Source organism: Struthio camelus, chromosome 31 (assembly GCF_040807025.1).
Source record: "Struthio camelus isolate bStrCam1 chromosome 31, bStrCam1.hap1, whole genome shotgun sequence".
In the NCBI taxonomy this organism is placed as follows: domain Eukaryota; kingdom Metazoa; phylum Chordata; class Aves; order Struthioniformes; family Struthionidae; genus Struthio; species Struthio camelus.
This window is the reverse complement of record NC_090972.1, coordinates 3,661,013-3,678,681: the sequence shown is the minus strand read 5'-3', so window position 1 is coordinate 3,678,681 and position 17,669 is coordinate 3,661,013. Positions and strand designations below refer to the sequence as shown.

General features: G+C 56.9%; 1 protein-coding gene across 24 annotated transcripts in view; it reads left to right on the top strand.

Annotated features, from left to right (window-relative positions):
• The window catches only part of BRD4 (bromodomain containing 4), an 85,949-nt gene extending 68,573 nt beyond the window's left edge, over positions 1-17,376 (top strand). For 22 of the 24 annotated variants that reach the window (XM_068922996.1, XM_068923004.1, XM_068923000.1 and 19 more), the window contains 10 exons: positions 925-1,035; positions 8,717-8,769; positions 8,991-9,405; positions 9,598-10,137; positions 12,242-12,354; positions 12,595-12,754; positions 12,894-13,039; positions 14,297-14,508; positions 15,113-15,383; positions 15,630-17,376. In XM_068922996.1, coding sequence (XP_068779097.1) covers positions 925-1,035; positions 8,717-8,769; positions 8,991-9,405; positions 9,598-10,137; positions 12,242-12,354; positions 12,595-12,754; positions 12,894-13,039; positions 14,297-14,508; positions 15,113-15,383; positions 15,630-15,698 — 2,090 coding nt within the window. In that variant the 3' untranslated portion in view covers positions 15,699-17,376. The remainder of the gene's footprint in view (positions 1-924; positions 1,036-8,716; positions 8,770-8,990; positions 9,406-9,597; positions 10,138-12,241; positions 12,355-12,594; positions 12,755-12,893; positions 13,040-14,296; positions 14,509-15,112; positions 15,384-15,629) is intronic. The other 2 variants (XR_011136688.1, XR_011136689.1) reach the window with 1 other exon arrangement.
• The last annotated feature ends 293 nt before the right edge of the window (positions 17,377-17,669 follow it).

Sequence of the window (17,669 nt, the reverse complement as noted above, 5' to 3'; positions counted from 1 at the left end):
AATCTGAAAGGAACCTCTGGGCTGCCCATGGCTGAGGTTCAGTGGTTAACGGCACAGGATAAATCTAAACGGAAAACAAGCCTGGCCAAATCTTGCGAGTTTTCTTTATGCTTATACACCCGAGTAAAACATCCTGATTTTGTTTTAGTTCAGCAAGTCATAAAAAGGTGCAACATTGCTAGTGGCCTGAGCAACTCTTAGGCTGTAGCTGCACGTTTTTATTCTAGTTTAGGCCTAGACTATTAAGAAAAAGGCACTTCCCTACTCTTTCACTGCCCCAGCCACCTACCTTGACCAGGAAGCTGATCCAGCTAAAAGCTAATGAGACCAAAAAGTGAGTTTTCAGCCCCTTACCCGGCATGCAGAAGTGCGAACCTGCTCCTGGGTGGCCACAGCCAGCTGGGCTGCCTGGGAGAGGAGGAGACGACCTCCCCGTTTTGGCAGCAACCCTGCTTTAGGCCAGCCTAAAATGTTTCCGTAATCCCCAAGCCTTCTGCATGGGTTTTTCTAGAACGAAGATGAGCCTCGCTCGTAGACGTACGCATGTAAAGTGCTGCGCGTTCACAGTCTGACCTCCAGGGCAGCCTGAGCACCTCCTGTTTTGGAGCCGTTGTAACACAGTGCGAGGGAAAAGCCTATTTTCCCTCCGCTCCAATCGTTATTTTCCATCCGCTAGGAAAATGTAACCTGTAAGGCATTAAAATCCCTGGTACGGCCCAGCTAGCATAAGTCAGCATTGGGAAGAAGGGCAGAAATCGGGAGAAGGGTGTACCGTGCCCGTCGGCGGGCGTTGCATCCCTGCGGCCCCCGGTCCTGGAGTCGCTCTTAGACGTGATGTTGGTGTGGGAGGACTGCAGAGCAGGAGACAAGATGCCGGGTTGTTCTTTTATCCGTTGACGATGTTGTACTGTTATCTTGTTGCAGCAGAGAAAGTGGACGTAATTGCTGGTTCCTCTAAAATGAAGGGGTTCTCCTCCTCAGAGTCTGAGAGCACCAGCGAGTCCAGCTCCTCCGACAGTGAAGATTCAGAAACAGGTTAGATGCAGCTTATTTAAAGACTCAGTCCTATACCTGTTTTCTGTATAAATAAATATGTTTTCATTACCGGCTTGGTCTTTAATTTTTTGTCTTTGTAATTTAAACGATGTACACAGCGTAGATGCTGCGTGTGGCCCTGTTTGGGCCCTGCATATACAACTTGGCGGTAGCGATGTTGTCTCTGGCGTTTCGCAAGCGCTGCAAGAGATTTTCATAAGCTTTACTTTTCTTAAGTTGGACGTGGGTGCGGGAGCCAAACTACAGCATGTGCCAAGGTATCTCTTTGTCTGCCTAATGACCTAGATCTGTATTTTTAGCAAGCTGCCGCGTTTTCCTCCTAGGAGGTCTAAAGCGTTCTCACCGGGAACGCTTGTGCAGCAGAGCGGCGTGGTGGGGAAAGGCGGAGGAAATGTGCATTTGTGTATAACAGCGTTTTTTTTATGGCATCAGGCAGGACTCTCTTGGAAAGTAGGATAACCATCCGGGGCAGCATCTGTTCTGCTTAGCTGTTTGGTTTTTCACGAGTACCAACCTCAGCCTTTCATGATCTGGGCTTCAGTGAGTCTGCTCTCACGTTCTCTTTAAGTATTGCTCTTTCCTGTAAAACCACTCGCTAGCAAAGCCGTACGGTCAGCTAAAGCGATTTTATCTTCTAGCTGCTAAACTGGGACTGGGGAAGTTAAACCGGGTTCTGTTAAGTCAGCAGTAACGAAACGTCGGTGCCTTCACTTGGTTAACGGGAGGTGCGCGCGGCAGCAAATAAGCCTGCTTTCTCTCCTAGCTGGATTGGGTCTGCAGTGCCGACAGCACCACAGACGAGCAGCAATATGCTGGTAACGTTTGGCCGCTTAGGTGCAAAGTTTGAGGCTCGCGTGCTTTTGGTAGGCGCAGAAAGAAAAGTTACGTGTGCCGAAGGCTCACAAACGTGCCGCTTTGAAAGCTGCAGGGACGTGCGAGTTGTCCAAATACTCTCGTTTTCCCTTCGCCTCCAAAAAGCAGCAGCTGGGCTTTATCGGGCTTGCGTCTGAGCTGCTCTGGCAACGCTCCCGAGAAACGCTCCGGTTTTTAAGGATGCGTTTGTTTGGGATCGTTCTACGGTGTGCTGTCTTTTAATTCAACGTACGGAGGTTGCGTGCCTTTGCCTACTTTAATGTATTTTTACTGGAAATCTTGTTGGGTTTTTTTTTTTCAGGAACTCAGTTTTGATATAGCAGTTAGGGACAGCTGGCTTAGATGGTGACCAGAAGGTTAAATCAGTAGGCGCTAAATTTTGCCCTGAGTTGATGTGGAGAAAGATGGCCCTCGCTGCTTAACAAACCGCGAAGCCACACTGCCCGATTTATGCTCCCGGAAAAGACACTGTCCATTTATTTTCTGCTTTCCTGGTTGAATCTGTCAAAAGAGCTGATGCAGATTTGGACCTACCAAGGCTTCTTTGAAAGAAATTTGTTCCACAAGTTCCCAAACGCCCATTCTCTGCGCTTACCCCCCTCTGTGTCTCAGCTTGCTCTTTGCAGGGATGCGTGGATTTGGGGAACGGGCATGCCGTCCCTCTGATCCCGTTACTCATTTTCCACGTCCTATGACCATCTGTAGCATTGCAGTGGCACGGTCTGCCCACATTTTATAAGCTGAGGTTTGTCCCGGTTTTGTTCTGGGCCTCATAGTTGCACTAGTATGCAACTAATGCATAGTTGCATTATCTTTGACTGGCCACAACTCCAAATTTTGGGTTTTTTTTTTTTAAAGGAAATGAAGTGATTCCAGAATACTGATTTCTCGGCTACATACCCAAACGTTGCCAAAGAAACTTCCCGCTTCGCCTTGGCCGGTGCAAATCCTAGTAGCGAAACGCTGACGCATGCAAAAATCCCATTTATTTAAAATCGTGCTTTTTTCGCAGATGACTAAAGCACATGCGGACACGTTTCAGAGCGTGATTTGCGGCGATGGCCTCTGGCAATCCTCCGGAGCGCCAGAGCCCCTTCCCTCCCCGTTGCCTTTCCGAGCGCATCCGTTAGCTTTTCGACGAAGAGGTCAGGACCCGCAGGGCTGCTCCCAAAACTTTAAGCTGAGAAATCTTCCCGCCCGACCGTTTATCGGAGGGAGAAATTGCTAGCGATGGAAGATAAAGCTTTGGGATGGAGATGAGTAAAACCGTCTTGACAATAGGTTGTTGCAAGCAAAAGATAACGAAAGTCATTTTTCATTTTAAGAGTAATTTACAGTGATAGGTGGCGGGGGGTGGTTTTTCTAAAAAAACCTTTCCTACATAAAACGTACGAGCTGTTGGCAACCTTAAATATATATATTTCCTGCGAGGATGAGCTGGGGCAGCGCCTGCCCTGCCTAAGCGGCGAGTGGAGATTGGCAATTTCCTGATGCTCTTTGAAATTTGCCCCGCGATTTTGATACGATCTGGCATCTTTTGGTATTAACGGAGCGCTCGATTTGCCCACTGAGCCGCCACGCGGTGGGATTCCTCGGTGCTTTTGTGCGATAGATGTTTGTGGTTTTAAAGCGGCGGCCCGGGGCGATAGGTTACTTTTAATTTGTTTGCCCTTGATCGGTTTTGGGTTATCGTATATATAGCACTTTGATCTCTATAAAGAAGAGCAAGGCTGTTAATACTGACATGCATAAGCAAAATTAGATGCACGGATGCTATGAGATCGTAAACGAGAGCAAACTGAAATTGCACTTCTAAGGCAGCCTTCCAGTTTTCTCTCCTCAAAACCGCGTGCCGGTTCATCTCTCCCGAACCTGCCCGTTTCTTTTTTGCAGTGACAACCTCGGGATTATTTCTCTTCTACTCGCTTTAAGACGCGCGGTGTCTCTAGCCTTCCGTTTGGTTGGCGATCGAGCGCGTTGTTTTATTTTTAAGTCGCGAGCGGAGGTTCTTTGGCCGAAAATCTGCAGGTGCAACCCTCTGGAAAAAATAAGGAAAAAAAAATAATAATAATCCAAGTTTTATAACGCTCCGAAGGAAAAAATAATAATAATAATCCAAGTTTTATAACGTAGCAGGTGAGACCGAGCAGCCTTTGCCTTGCAGAAAGGGGCTTGCGAAGGCTCCCGCGGCGTTAGCACAGCGCGGGAACGGCCCGCCGAGGCGTCCGGCTGCGCCGGCCAGCTTTGCTGGTGCTTTTAGTCACTTAGGATGCGGCAGGGAGCGCGGATGCTCGGTTGGAAAACCCAGGAGGCCGTATTTCCGGTAGGTTGGGAAAAGCAGATAACGATATTTAGCGCAGAGAGCAGCCTGCGTGTCGATACCTCCCGCTCAATCGTAGTGATAGCGCGAAATCCCCCCCCGCCCCGTCCCCATCTAGAACCGTATTTTGCTTTAACCGAGTCGAGACGTTTCCTGAGAACTCCCGAAAATTGAGTCCAGCGTAGAAATCTCCAGGCTGTGGCGCCTTCCACCCTTAATCTGGCTCGGAAAACGTAGAAACCCCATTTTTAGAGCTGCGAACCCTGCAGTGTTTCTGCTAAGGAGTTATTTTTTTCCTCTCCTGCTTTTAGGAACAGGGTGAGCCTTCGCCGCCGCATCTCCAAATCTCGACGCTCTCGGATTTAACTTGTAGCTGCCTGTACGGGCTGCTGGGGCGCGGGGGCTGACGCAGCTTGGTCCCAGCCCTGGAGAAACTCTTTGTTTGCTCAATTTGCTGTTTTATTTTCACGGGTTTTTAATATTAGCTCCGTTTTGCTCCGAGTTTGAGAGAGGTACACCGTTTATTCAGCTGACCCCGTTCTCGTTTCAAGTTTTGGAAATAATTAGGTCTGTTGTTTTTTTTTTTTCTTTCCCCCTTTCTCGGCCTCTGTGTCTGCCCGGTGCCCGGCGTAAATGCACGGGAAAGCAGAGCCGCTTGTTGAAGTTTTTTCCCCAGCTGATGGTCGTTTGGACCCGACAGGAGAGGGCAGGGCTTTTTGTAAGCAAAACCCAGCTTAATCCCTACTGCAGCTGTGATTTTTTAGGGCACTCGCTCGCCATACAGGGCATAGGAAGCTGTTTTGAAGAGCAGAGAGAGGAGGCAGAATCGGTAAAAACCACCGTTTTCTGCCACGATGCTAAAAAAAACCCCATCCCAACCCCAGATTTCCTAGCCCCGAATCCAGGCGTCCGTGTAGGGGCTTTACGTTCTGCTATCCCGAAGGTGAGCAGACGGTTTCCTTTTATATTGAGGGAAGTTATATGGAGGAGCAATAGCATCATCACACGTTTTGGTGTTTTGGATTTTTTTTTTTTTTAAGTCTCTTTTAGCATTGTGAAAATATTCACCCCGAATCGGCCGTTCGTTCCTGCCGTGTTTTATTTCCCTGGGAGACGCCGGAGGGGCGCGGGATGGTGATAGCTTTTATGGGAATGTATAACTGCATGGTTTTTTTAGCAAAATTGTAATTGTGGCTCTCTCAAACCCCAAAGTGTGAACCGTGTGGACGCTGGAATGAATTTTGACAATGAATGTGCTGTTTTCTGACCGTTTTTTATTATTCCGCTTTCTTTCCGGTCAGTGTTTGCTCTGCTACAAATAATTACTTTCTCCAAAAGCTGTTTATTTTTCTATTTTATCTGCATGCTTTTTTTTGCTTTAACAGTAATGTAACTGCGATCTTTCCTTTGCAAAACGACCCGAGAAATTGTATAGTTTTTATATTTTTGTTTTTTAAATAATAAAATAAATAAAGTGTTTGGCTTGCTACAGAAAAAACGCACCTTTTGTATAATCATGGAATCAGAGTTTTAACCAATAATTTAAAGCAGAAACCGTAGCCTTGCTGATAGATAATGAGATATTATTCTTTTGCTATTCTAGGAGAGCGTGGGTGGGAGCAAGAAGATTATATTTAGGGCAAAAAAATAGTAGGGGGAAAAACACTGTAGAAACTTTCTAGAAAGGCACGTATCCGGCAACACGCCTGCGTTAGCAGAGGCTGCGGTTACGAGGAATCGCGCGCTCCTTTAGTCTTTCTGCGCTGAAAAACGCAGAAGTGACATCATGGAATTTGCTTTTTTAAAAAAAAAAAGAACAAAAAAAAAAACAACCAAACCGCGTGCGCAGCGTCGTCGCTGGGTGGGTTTTTTGCTTTCTTTCCCAGCCTAAAACTCAGGCAGGGCTCGGAGGTCAGGCGAGAAAACGTTTCCATCCCCGGGGACGCGTCTGCCGCCTCCAAAGACTTTGCAGCGGGCGAGGTGGCAGCGCGGGGCCGGGAAGTGGTTTTGCATCCCGAAAATCCTTCAATTTTTTTTTTTTTCCCTCGGCGCCGGTAGAAACGGCGCCTGGGGTTATCTCGCCATCTAGACGGGGAGATATTTCATCTCTCCCAAAGCCTCAGCTCCCCGCTCGCTGTCCCCAGCTTTCTCCAGCCTCGTCCCCAACACATCGGCGCTCGCGCGACGATATATCCCGCTTTTCCGCAGCGCGAAACTTTTCTCATCTCTTTCCCTGCAAAGTCTGCAGTGTTTCTCCTCTTTTTTCTTCCCCCCCGGGAATGCTTTCGTAAACCAGAAACGGGGCTTTTTCCCCCTTTTTCCGTGCCGCCTCCTGCTCTCCCCGATACCGCCCGGCCGCCCGAGCCGGGTCTTTCGGCGCGGACGCGTAGCCGAAGGGACGCGCCGTTCCCTGCTCCTGGCCCGCCTTTGCGCTTGCAAAAACGGAGCTGCGAAAAACGCCTTCCCTCCTCGTGCGGGAAAACCTCAGCGCTTTGCCCTCTTTCAAGGCCGACGGCATCGTCGGCGCTCAGCCAGAGCGCGCCCGTCTTCCCCGGCGTCCCGACGCCGCTCTTTGCAAGGGACGGGTTTCCCAAAGGTGCTTTTATTTTTTTGACCCATCTTGCTTTGCCGGGCATCGCCGACGGCTCCGCGCTGGACGGCGCCGTTCCCCTGCGCCTCGTTCTTCCCGCTCCCTTTCCTGCGGGAAGCCTGGGCCGCGCGGTTTTGTCAGCCGAACTTTGAGCCTCGCCGAGGGGTTTTGCGCATCTGAATCGAGTAGGTCTTGCGTTTGCGAGGCAACGTGTGTGGGCAGAGTAGCTCTCGCGGTTTTGCAGCCCGATTCTGTCCTTTCCAACTGCTTTTTTTTTTTCCCCTCCCGAGCAACTTTTCTCGCTTTGCTTCGGTTTTAGCGGCTGCAGAAAATCAGCTGATTGAGTGAATTGCGTTGCAAGCCTCGGGAGGAAAAACGCGGTTAAAATCTTGCCTTTAGTGCTAGTAATAGCTATTGCTGTTGCTCTTCTCTTTGCTTTGGTTTATTGTTTTTAACATCCAATCCTCATCAAAACTTCAGTCTCGACCCAGCGGGAACTCGTTGCTTTTTGGCTTTGCAGCCTGTCCAGCGTTTCAAACATCTCTCCCGTGACTTGGCCCTCCGAGCTCCCGTCTTTTTGCCTTCTTGGCGGCTTTGCACGGCTCATCTGGAGCCGTTCGGGCGCGCTCAAACTCCTGCGCTCGGGCCGTTGCCCTTTGCCCGTTAGAAAGAATGGGCAGGCGAAGAGCAGCAGAGCTGGGACGCCGGGATCGTTTTTGGGGAGTGGGGGGGAAATAGCGGGGAATCCTTTTAAGGCTGACGGGGGCCACAGGGTTAGTAGGCGGGAGGCTCAGGCCGGCGCGTACTCGTGGTGAGCTTTGCCTTACGATAGAGCAGAAGACGAGGGGAAGGCCAGAAGCGGATTTAATCTTTAATTGCAATTAGGCCTGCCTTCGTAGAGCCTGGGCACGCAGCGTAGCCTTGGCGGAGGAGCTCTCGCGCTTGCCTGCCTTTTCGCCCGACGCCCTCGGTGGGAATCTTTTCTTTTCCCGGCTGGAGGGACGTTTGGGCAAAGGAGCGAGTCTGGCTTTGCCGAGGCCGTTTAAAAGCCGCCGCGTTCAGAAATTCCCCTTTCGCCGTCCGGGCCAAAGGAAAGCTGAAATAACGCCACATAAGGGCAAGGAGCCGGCGGTCCGTCGGGAGGCATTTTTGAGGGGAGAGGGGGCCGCCCAGCCGATGGGGGACGATGTATTTTTGTCGAGCCGCCGCTTCTTGGCAGAGGACATCCTGGGAAAGTGCCTCGCGTACGCAAAGTTAGCCGTTTCGCTGCTGGCGCCTTAAAAATATCTCGCCGGCCGAGGGAGGAGGCGGGAGAACGTGGGCCTGGGTTGGCTCGCGCGGCCGGAGGCCAGGCGAGCCGAATCCTCCGCGGAGCTTCGGGCTTGGGAGGGCGGATCGGCGGCGGCGTAGCCGGGTTTTTTTTGGTTTTTTTTTTTTTCCCCCAACATCGCGCTCCCTTGCCAAGTCGCTTTTGCTCCTTATCGCTCCCGCTTGGAGCCACCCGGCGTGCCGGGAATAACTTTTAAAAGGCTGCTGAAGCCGGCGGTTGCGCGCGGCGTTGGCGCGAGGCCGTTCGGAGGCTCGCTCGCCGCTCGCGGTGGGAATGGGACCCCCCCCCCATCTCACCCCGGCTCTTTACTTTGACGTTCGCTCGCGGCAATATGATAGCGAAAAGTCCGACCCCCGGTCGGGCTTTCCCACAAAGCTGGCTTAGGCGAGGTGTAAAAACACGCTTTAGTTTGCTCGGGTCGAATTCGTTGCCGGCGTCGGAAGGGGAGGGAGAGGGGTCGGTCGCCCCCACCCCGTCTCGGGGGGCGATTCCTCGGGCAGCGCCACGCGGGGGCTAACGTTTGCTCTGTCGCCTCTTGTCTTTGCAGAACTGGCACCAAAACTGAAGAAGAAAGGGCATTCGGGGCGAGAGCAGAAAAAGGTAGGAAAGGGGGCGTCCCTCCGGACAGAGCCAGGATGGAGTCACCAGGGAATTGGGGGGGGGGGTATCCCGAGGATCTCGAGCCCCGTGGATGCCACGCGCCCGCTTTTGAGCGGCGGAGGCCGGCGGGTGCTTTGCTTTGAGTTCCCCCACCGCCCCGAGCTGGGGACCTGGTTGCAAAATTACCGTTTCGGTAACGTGCACCGTTTCCTCTTCCTCAGCATCACCATCACCACCATCAGCAGGTGCAGCAGCAGCAGCAGCAGCCACCGCCGCAGCAGCAGCAGCCGCCGCCGCCACCGCAGCAGCAGCCGCCGCCACCGCAGCAGCCCCAGCCGCCACCGCCGCCGCCGCAGCAGTTGCAACCGCAGCAGTTGCAGCCCCAGCCGCCGCCGCCGCCGCCGCCTGTCCCGCCGCAAGCGCCGCCGTCGATGAAGTCCTCCCCGCCGCCTTTCGTACCTGCCCAGGTCCCCGTGCTGGAGCACCCGCTCCCGGGGAACATGTTCGACACTATGACGCATTTCGCCCAACCCATCCTGCACCTGCCGCAGCCGGAGCTGCCGCCCCACCTGCCCCAGCCGCCCGAGCACAGCACTCCTCCCCACCTGAACCAACACGCCGTGGTCTCTCCGCCAGGTGAGCCCTGGCCCGAGCGGCCCAGGCCAAGCCGGAGGGTGGTTACGCACCTCGAGGCACCCCGGGGTGGGAGGAAGAGGATGGGCAGCTGGGCTTGCGACCGCGTTTCCTTCCTAGCGAGGGGAACTGGGTTATGTAGCCTCGTCTCTGCTGTCGTCCGTGGTGCCACCGTGTCCTTGCCTTTCTCCCCAGCTTTGCACAACGCTCTGCCTCAGCAGCCCTCGAGACCCAGCAACCGAGCCGCCGCGCTGCCCCCGAAGCCTTCGCGCCCTCCGGCCGTGTCGCCAGCCATAAGCCAGCAGCCCCTGCTCCCTCAGCCGCCTCTGCCCCAGCCTCCCCAGGTGCTGCTGGAGGACGAGGACCCGCCGGCGCCTCACCACAGCCTGCCTCTGAGCACCAGCCAGATGCAGCTCTACCTTCAGCAGCTGCAGAAAGTGCAGCCGCAGACTCCTCTTCTCCCTTCAGTGAAGGTCCAGTCGCAGCCTCAGGCGCCCCTGCAGCCTCCGGCGCATCCCGCGGTGCCGCAGCTGCAGCACCCGCCCCAGCAGCGGCCGATGCACATGCAGCCCATGCCGTTCCCTCCCCACATGCCCCAGCCGCAGCCACCTCCGCAGCAGCACCCGCCCCCGCCGCAGCCCCAGCCGCAGCCCCAGCCGCAGCCGGCGAAACCCCAGCAAGTAATCCAGCACCACCCGTCACCCCGGCACCATAAGCCCGATCCCTACTCGACCGGTGAGCGGTGGAATTGGGCCTTCGGTAGAGTCTAACCGTAGCGAAGTTGCGGTTAAGCGACAACTTAGGGGTACGGGATGGGTCGGGCTGCCGTGCGTTTTTTGTTTTGTTTTGTTTTGTTTTCCCCCCTTGGCGTCTGAGCTTGGCTTAAGACCGGTCGGTGGAAGACGGTGCTGGGCTCGGAGCAAGCCCCGGTGATCGGGGGCTAGTGCTCGGCCTCGTTGACGTGACCGTGCCTCTCGGCTTCCCTTAGGAGCTCAGATTTTGAGTCTGGGAGCAGGAGCTGGGCTGAGCGCCGAACTCGGATTCGTCACGGTCTCTTTTAGCGCCGCTGTGTGATGAGGTGTTTGGCGATGGCTCTCGAGGAGACGGCTCGTGGTTTTAGAAGAGCTCAGGGTGGCGCGCTCCCTTCGGGCGTAATTTTGCGTGCCGCGAACGGCACGGCCTGAAGCGCGGAGACTCGGAGGGGCGAGCGCGGCAGCCCATGTGCCGAGCTGCCCCGTGAGGGAGAAGCAACAGTTTGTGGGGACGGTCTCCGGCAATATCCAGCATTCCTTGAAAGGAAAGAGCAGGATGAAGATGGCTACAGGCTGAACAACGGGCAGATTGCCTTTCCTGGCTCTAAAAAACAGTTGGATGCGCTCCCTCTTAACAGAGCGCCGATTCCCGAAGCGCTGGTTCGTCAAACGTGGCTGGCTTGGCCACGTCCCACCACCGTGGTGGGTCTCCAGCCTGCTTCTCCAAGAGGGGATCGCTCAGCTCCTCTCTTAGCCTGTTCCCAGTAAAAGTATCCCGCTAGACGGGGACCTGGCACGGGAAGCCGGCGTCTCCGGGCCCGCTGGCATCGCGCGCTCGGCCTCGCCAGGGCCTCGGCCTCGCGTAGGAGATGGCAGAGCTTCCCCCGAGCGGCAGCGCCTTGCTCCCTACGGCCGGGGACTCGGCGTTGACGCGGGTTCGCGCTCCTGGCGCCGGGTTTTAGGCTCGCGTGGCGCCGCGGGCTCCCGGCGCACCATTTCGCCTCCCTCGCGCCTCCGTACGTTTGGAGCTTCCCAACGCGATTTGGGAAGGCCGCGCTGGCGTGCTCTTGGTTTTGCTTGTCTCAGCCGCATCGTTGCTTGCTGGATCTCCAGCTGCGGCCCGTCAGGCCTTCCCTCCGTGGGCCGAACGGCCCCTTCGGCTCCGTGGAGCCTCTCTGCTGAATATCCCGGGTGAACAGGCGTAGTCTCGTTAAAGAGCCGGAATAAGCGCTCAGCGGAGCATCGTTTTGCTCCCCGGCTCTCCGCCGGTCCGCGTACATAGGTCGAACGAGAGGAGACCACGGCTGTCCTCCTCGGCGCTCCGATCAGCCCGTGTTTCAATGGACCGAGCGAGACGAGGCTGACGCTTCACTTCGCTGCCCGAAGATGCGGTCTCGGGGGCGAAAGCCAAGGCGGCTCCGCTGCCGGGGGAGCGTTTCCTCCCAGCGTCCCGGCGGCGTTCGTGCTGGAGGAGTTGTAGCCCGGCCCCGGCGTTCGGGATGGGCAGGGAAGAGGCGCCCGCAGCCTTGCTGGCTGCTGGCTTCTTGCAAGCGTCAGCGTGCGAGCCGGGCCACCCGAAACCTCAGAAAGGAGCCGCTCGACTCGTTTTTGCCCCCTTTAACGTTAACGAAGAGCTGAAACTCGGGGCCCTACCTCAACTCGGCCCCGCGGCTGCTGCGCACGGTGCCGGGGTGCTTTCCGAACGGGGGAAAACCAAGGAAACGCGCTACGAGAGCTTCAAAGCGGTGGCTCTTTGGCCACCCGGCAGCTTCCTTAGCAGCAGAGGTGGAATTACAGGGGATTTCGGGCCTTTTCCGCCTGCCCATCCCTCTCGGGGACGGCCCGTGGCCTGCCGCCCTTTCTGCGAGGCCGGATCCGAAGGCCGGGCCGACCGGCCTTGTGCTCTTGCTCCGGCGGCGCTCGCCGCTGCCCGACGTCGGCTCGCGGCGTCCTGCGAGCCAAGGCGGAGGTTTCGGGGGACGCTCGCGGTCGCGCTCGTTGCCCCGCGCCGGCGGCCGGGGGCGGCGGGTGATGTTTGGCGAGCCGGTGCTGCTGACGGTTAACTGACTGGTGCCGAACTGTTGCAGGTCACTTGAGGGAAGCCCCTTCCCCTCTCATGATGCATTCCCCACAGATGCCGCCGTTCCAGGGCTTGGTCCACCAGTCGCCACCTCAGCAAAGTATCCAGCCCAAAAAACAGGTAAAGGCGGGCAGAGCCTCGACGCCGGGTCCCCAGCAGCGCTAAACCCCCAAGCGACGACTCGGCCGCCCGCGGCGGATTGCGACGCCGGCCGGCCGGCGGCACACGCTAAGAGCGAGGGTCTCGGCAACGGTTTGCTTCCCAAGCCGGCCGGGGACGGGAGGTGGGACGAGCTTAGCCAGAGGGACGAGGTTTTGCCGGGTGGTGCTGAGTGACCCTTGTGCTGTGCTACCGTGGCAGGAGATGAGAGCCGCCTCTGTCGTGCAGTCCCAGCCCTTGGCGGCCAAGGAGGAGAAGATGCATTCGCCCGTCGTCCGCAACGAAACCTTCAGCCCCCCGCTGCGGCAGGACCCGCCGAAACACCCCGAGAGCATCAAGCCGCCCGCGCACATCCAGCAAAGTGAGTCCCGGCTCCCGTAGCCGCTCCATGCGCGCCGAGATGCTTGGGACGGGGAAACCCTCCGGCGGTGACGCCGGCTCGCTGTAGCACCCTCGGAGGAGGCTCCGGCGGCCTCTCACCGCTGCGGTTGTCGTTGCAGGAGCGGAGATGAAGCCGCTGGAGGGCGGGCGGCCTGTCATTAGACCCCCCGAGCAGAACGCGCCGCCGCCGCCACCGCCCCCGCCCGGTGTGCAGGACAAAGACAGGCAAAAACAGGAGCCGAAAACGCCTGTCGCCCCCAAAAAGGTACCACTCCGCCCTGCCCGTGCTCCGTCTCTCCGGGGAAAAGGGGTCGTGTGATGCCGGCACCGTGCGCTGAGGTTATAGAGGATAAATTGCGAGAAGGGGCCAGGGGAGCAGCTCCGAGGGGCGCTGGGTTTCTGCCAAAATCCGAAGCCGCCGATCTGAGGTTGAAGAGGAGGGGAGGGCGGCGCGGCACTGTCGGCACGCTGCCCTGCCGGGAAGGAGTTGGGTCCCCCACCGCTTGCTGCGCTGCCCGCTCTGGGCGGGAAGAGGAAGGTGGCGGATGGGTGCTATTAGGGCCAGAGGGTTGGTCCCGCTGCCCTCAGCCCTGGAGACATCTCTAGCCCCTTCTGTGGTCATCCCCAGCCCTAGAGACATCTCCAGCCCCTTTTGTAGCCATCCCCAACCCTGGAGACATCTCCAGCCTTGGAGACACTCTAGCGCCTTCTGCAGCCATCCCCAACCCTGGAGACATCTCCAGCCCCTTTTACAGCCGTCTCCAGCCTCGCAGACATCTCTAGCCCCTTCTCTAGCCATCTCCAGCCCCTTCTGCAGTCATCCCCAGCCCTAGACACATCTCCAGCCCCTTCTGCAATCATCCTCAGCCCTGGAGGCATCTCCAGCCCTTTCTGCAGCCATCCCCAGCCTTGGAGACATCTCCAGCCCCTTCTGCAGCCATCCCCAGCCCTTGACACATCTCCAGCCCCTTCTGCAGTCATCCCCAGCCCTAGACACATCTCCAGCCCCTTCTGCAGCCATCTCTAGCCTTGGAGACATCTCCAGCCCCTTCTGCAGCCATCTCTAGCCTTGGAGACATCTCCAGCCCCTTCTGCAGCCATCTCTAGCCTTGGAGACATCTCCAGCCCCTTCTGCAATCATCCTTAACCCTGGAGACATCTCCAGCCCCTTCTGCAATCATCCCTAACCCTGGAGACATCTCCAGCCCCTTCTGCAGCCATCCCCAGCCCTGGAGGCATCTCCAGCCCTTTTTGCAGCCATCTCTGGCCCCACAGCTGCCTCCAGCCCTTTCCATAGCCATCTCTAGCCCCAAGCCTTCTTCAGCCCCTTCCACAGCCACTTCCAGCCCCACGGCTGCCTCCAGCTCCACGGACACATCCAGCCCCACCACCACTTCCAGCCCCACGGCCTCCTGCCGCCACCTCCAGCGTGCCACGCTGCCAAGAGGACCAGGGTCACCTTTCCAGCCCTCTTTCTCCCGTGGCAGAAAGTGTCCTAAAAACGCCTCCCTCTGCTCCGCAGGACCTGAAGATAAAGAACATGGGCTCGTGGGCGAGCTTGGTGCAGAAGCACCCCACCACGCCGTCCTCCACGGCCAAGTCCTCCAGCGACAGCTTCGAGCAGTTCAAGAGGGCGGCGCGGGAGAAGGAGGAGCGCGAGAAGGCGCTGAAAGCTCAGGCAGAGCAGGTGGAAAGGGAGAAGGAGCGTCTGCGGCGGGAGCAGGAGAGGATGAGGTGAGGGCACCTTCGTGCCGGGCGTTTTGGGGTGTCCTGCTTGGCTCTTCGGTGCTGCCCAAATCTTTGGGGTTCTGCCCGAATCTTTAGGGTGCTGCCCAAATCTTTAGGGTGCTACCTAAGCCGCAGCCATTTTTGCATGCTGCGGCGCTGTCGAAATACAGCTTGCGGATACCATTTTGGGCAGAGAGGGGAAAAATTTTGAGCCCCCCAGGTGTGCCACACTGTGCAAAACGGGGTGCAAGACACTGCCCGCACCGGTTCGTCCCCTCCCGCAATTACGGCCCTGGGCTGAAAGGCGAACAGCCGGCTTGGGGGTCCCCATCAGAGCCGAAGGGTGGGTTGTACCTGGGCAGGTTGTACCTGGGCGCTAGAGCCGGAGGTGTCCTGCCCTCGCCAGCACGGTGTTTCCTCGTTATCCGACGCTCCGAGCAGCGGCGAGCCGCTGTGCGACACCGGCAGGACCAGGCTGGCGTTAACTAAATCGGGTGTCGCTAAATCAAGTGTAACTGAATCGGGTGTAACTAAACCGGGTGTAGCCAAACCGCATGTAACTGGCTGCCCGAAGCGTCCCCCCCACTGACCGCTGCCCCGGCTTTGGCAGGAGTCGCGATGACGACGACGCCATGGAGCAGGCTCGCCGGGTGCACGAAGAAGTCCGGAGGCGCCAGGAGCAACAACAGCAGCAGCAGCAACAGCAGCAGCAGCAACAGCAGCAGCAGCAACAACAGCAGCAGCAGCAGCAACAGCCGGTGTCGGCCGCCGCCTCGGCGCCCCAAGCCCAGAGCTCGCAGGCGCAGTCCTCGCAGTCCATGCTGGATCAGCAGAGAGAGATGGCCAGGAAGCGGGAGCAGGAGCGACGACGCAGAGAGGCGGTGAGTGCAGCCGGTTGTTGGAGCGGAGGCGGTGGGGTGGGGGGACGATGACGGTCGAGGACCCGGCGTCACCGCCGGCTGACCGCGCGCTGTCACCGTGTGAATGGTGCCGGGGCAGCTCCACGGGAGCGACCGGAAGCGGTTTGTGCCGGTCTCTGGGATTTTTAACCCCGTCGCGGTGACACCGGCTCCCGGCGCCACGACCCCCGACTAAACCCCTTTCTCCTCTTCCCTGCCGCCTTGCAGATGGCAGCCACCATCGACATGAATTTCCAGAGCGATTTGTTGGCAATATTCGAAGAGAATCTTTTCTAAGAGCGCCTGGGTTTTTCTCCTCCTGCCTCTCGAAACGCTCCCGGCGAAACTCTTGGGACTCTCCGTAGTGTTAGCGGCGGCTGGGAGGCGAGCGGCGCCGCGGCCCTCCTGCATGTCCGACCGTCGCAGATCTTTCCGCCGCGGCCTCCGAAGGATCAGCCAGGGTCTGCCTTACAGTCTGCAACGTCTTCGCTCCCCCCCCTCCTCCTCTCCGTCTCCGACACCGCTGCAAGGAAGAGCGAGCCGACCGCCGCGCCGGTTGGGCCCCGCGGCCGCCGGCGAGGGCCGTCTCCCCCCCCCTCCCTCCGTCACTCTATGCCAAACGTATTCACGGTATATCTGGGACTTCGCGTCCTTCCCGCCCTTTATTTTTTTCGTTGTTGTTGTTGTTTGGTTTTCCAAGACCCTCGAGGTCCTCGGTTGCGGAAGGAATAAGCGGCGCCGCATCCCGCTCGGCGCCGGGGTGATCCTGGCTAGCCCAGGACGGTTCCCCCCCCCCCAACTGCCGCCGCTTTCCCCGGCTTTTCCGGGGTTCAAAAAAAAAAAAAAAACCCACCAACAATCTGCAACCCGGTCCTTTCCGTTCGCTGGTTTTGCCTTTCAACTCCGCTTTAACCCCTCTCCACATCCCCTCCCCAACCCCGCGCCGGTGGGAGCCGGGAGCCGTTCTCCGTGAGTGTCCGCTTGTGAAAAAGGGAATCGTCCCCCGTGGAGGTGTCACGTCGTCACTGGCCGTTGATCGAGTGCGGTTTTGATTCTGATTTTTTTCATCCCCCCCCCCCACCGGCCACGGCCCCCAAACCTCCAGCCTCCGGTTTTAGCGTCGCGCCGAGGTCCGGCAATCGGAGCTAGCTCTACCAACCAAAGTCAGTCCGTTTTTTGGGGGGTTTTTTGTTTGTTTTCCTCTCTTTATTTTCTTCTTCTTCCTCCTCCGGAAAAACCTGCCGTTGCTCTCGCCCCCACGGAGGGTGTTTTTCGTCCTCGCCGCCGTCAGGGAGCTTTTTGGGGGGGGTGTAAAAAAAAAAAAAAAAAGAAAAAAACAACAACCGGCGGCGGAGTCACCGCCCGGCCGCTCGTGTTTGCCTGTGGCTGTATTGTATAGTGAATATAGTTGGCATATATTTGTTTGAGGTTATTTTTTTGGGGAGGGGGGGGACGGGGAGGGGAGGTCGCGGGTGGGGGGAGAGCCCACCAAATCGTGGTGTAAAGACACTCGCTTCTCTTTTGCTCGGTTTCCCACGTTTAAGCCTCTTCTTTTTAACTGTAAAAGCAGACAGCTGCGTTGGTTTTTGTTTTTTGTTTTTTTTTTTTAAAAAAAAAGGTAAAATATTGTTTAAAACACAGGGGAAGGAAAAAAAAAAAACAAAACAAAACGAAACTCAAAAAAACGTTTTTATACCGGGACGGATTGGGCCGCCCCGGGGAGGGGCAGGAGCTCGCCCCGGGCACGCGCGCGCCGTCCCTCCTTATAATTTTCTTTCTCGGACCCGTTTTGGACGTTACGGTGCCATAAATACCCACTATACAGTACGATCCCGGCGCGTCAGGATTGGGCGAGCTCTGGAGTTTCAACGGATCGGGGTTATATATAATTTTTTTTTTTTTTTCCTTTAATATACAGTGAATATGCATTTTGGTCTGTACTGATCATGGAATAAACGCATCTCTTTTTTTTAAAGCCGGTGTCGCACTGAACCTTTCTTTCCAGCTCGCTGCCGGAAACGCATCCCCGGGCGCAGGGTGATTGCGGAGAGTTTTGGCTCCGGCTGCATCCGGGGCCGAGAAGCAGCAGGTTTGGGATTGGGTGTTTTATTTTTGTTGTTGTTGTTGTTGTTGTTTTTTAATTCCCGGCCGAACCGGTTGGGTCTGTTTGTCCCTCCCGAGCCGCTTCCCGCTTGGCTCCGAGCCGGATGCGCCGAGCGAGGAAGGTGCCGGAGCCCGTGACGCCTCCGAACGCTTCCCGGATCGATG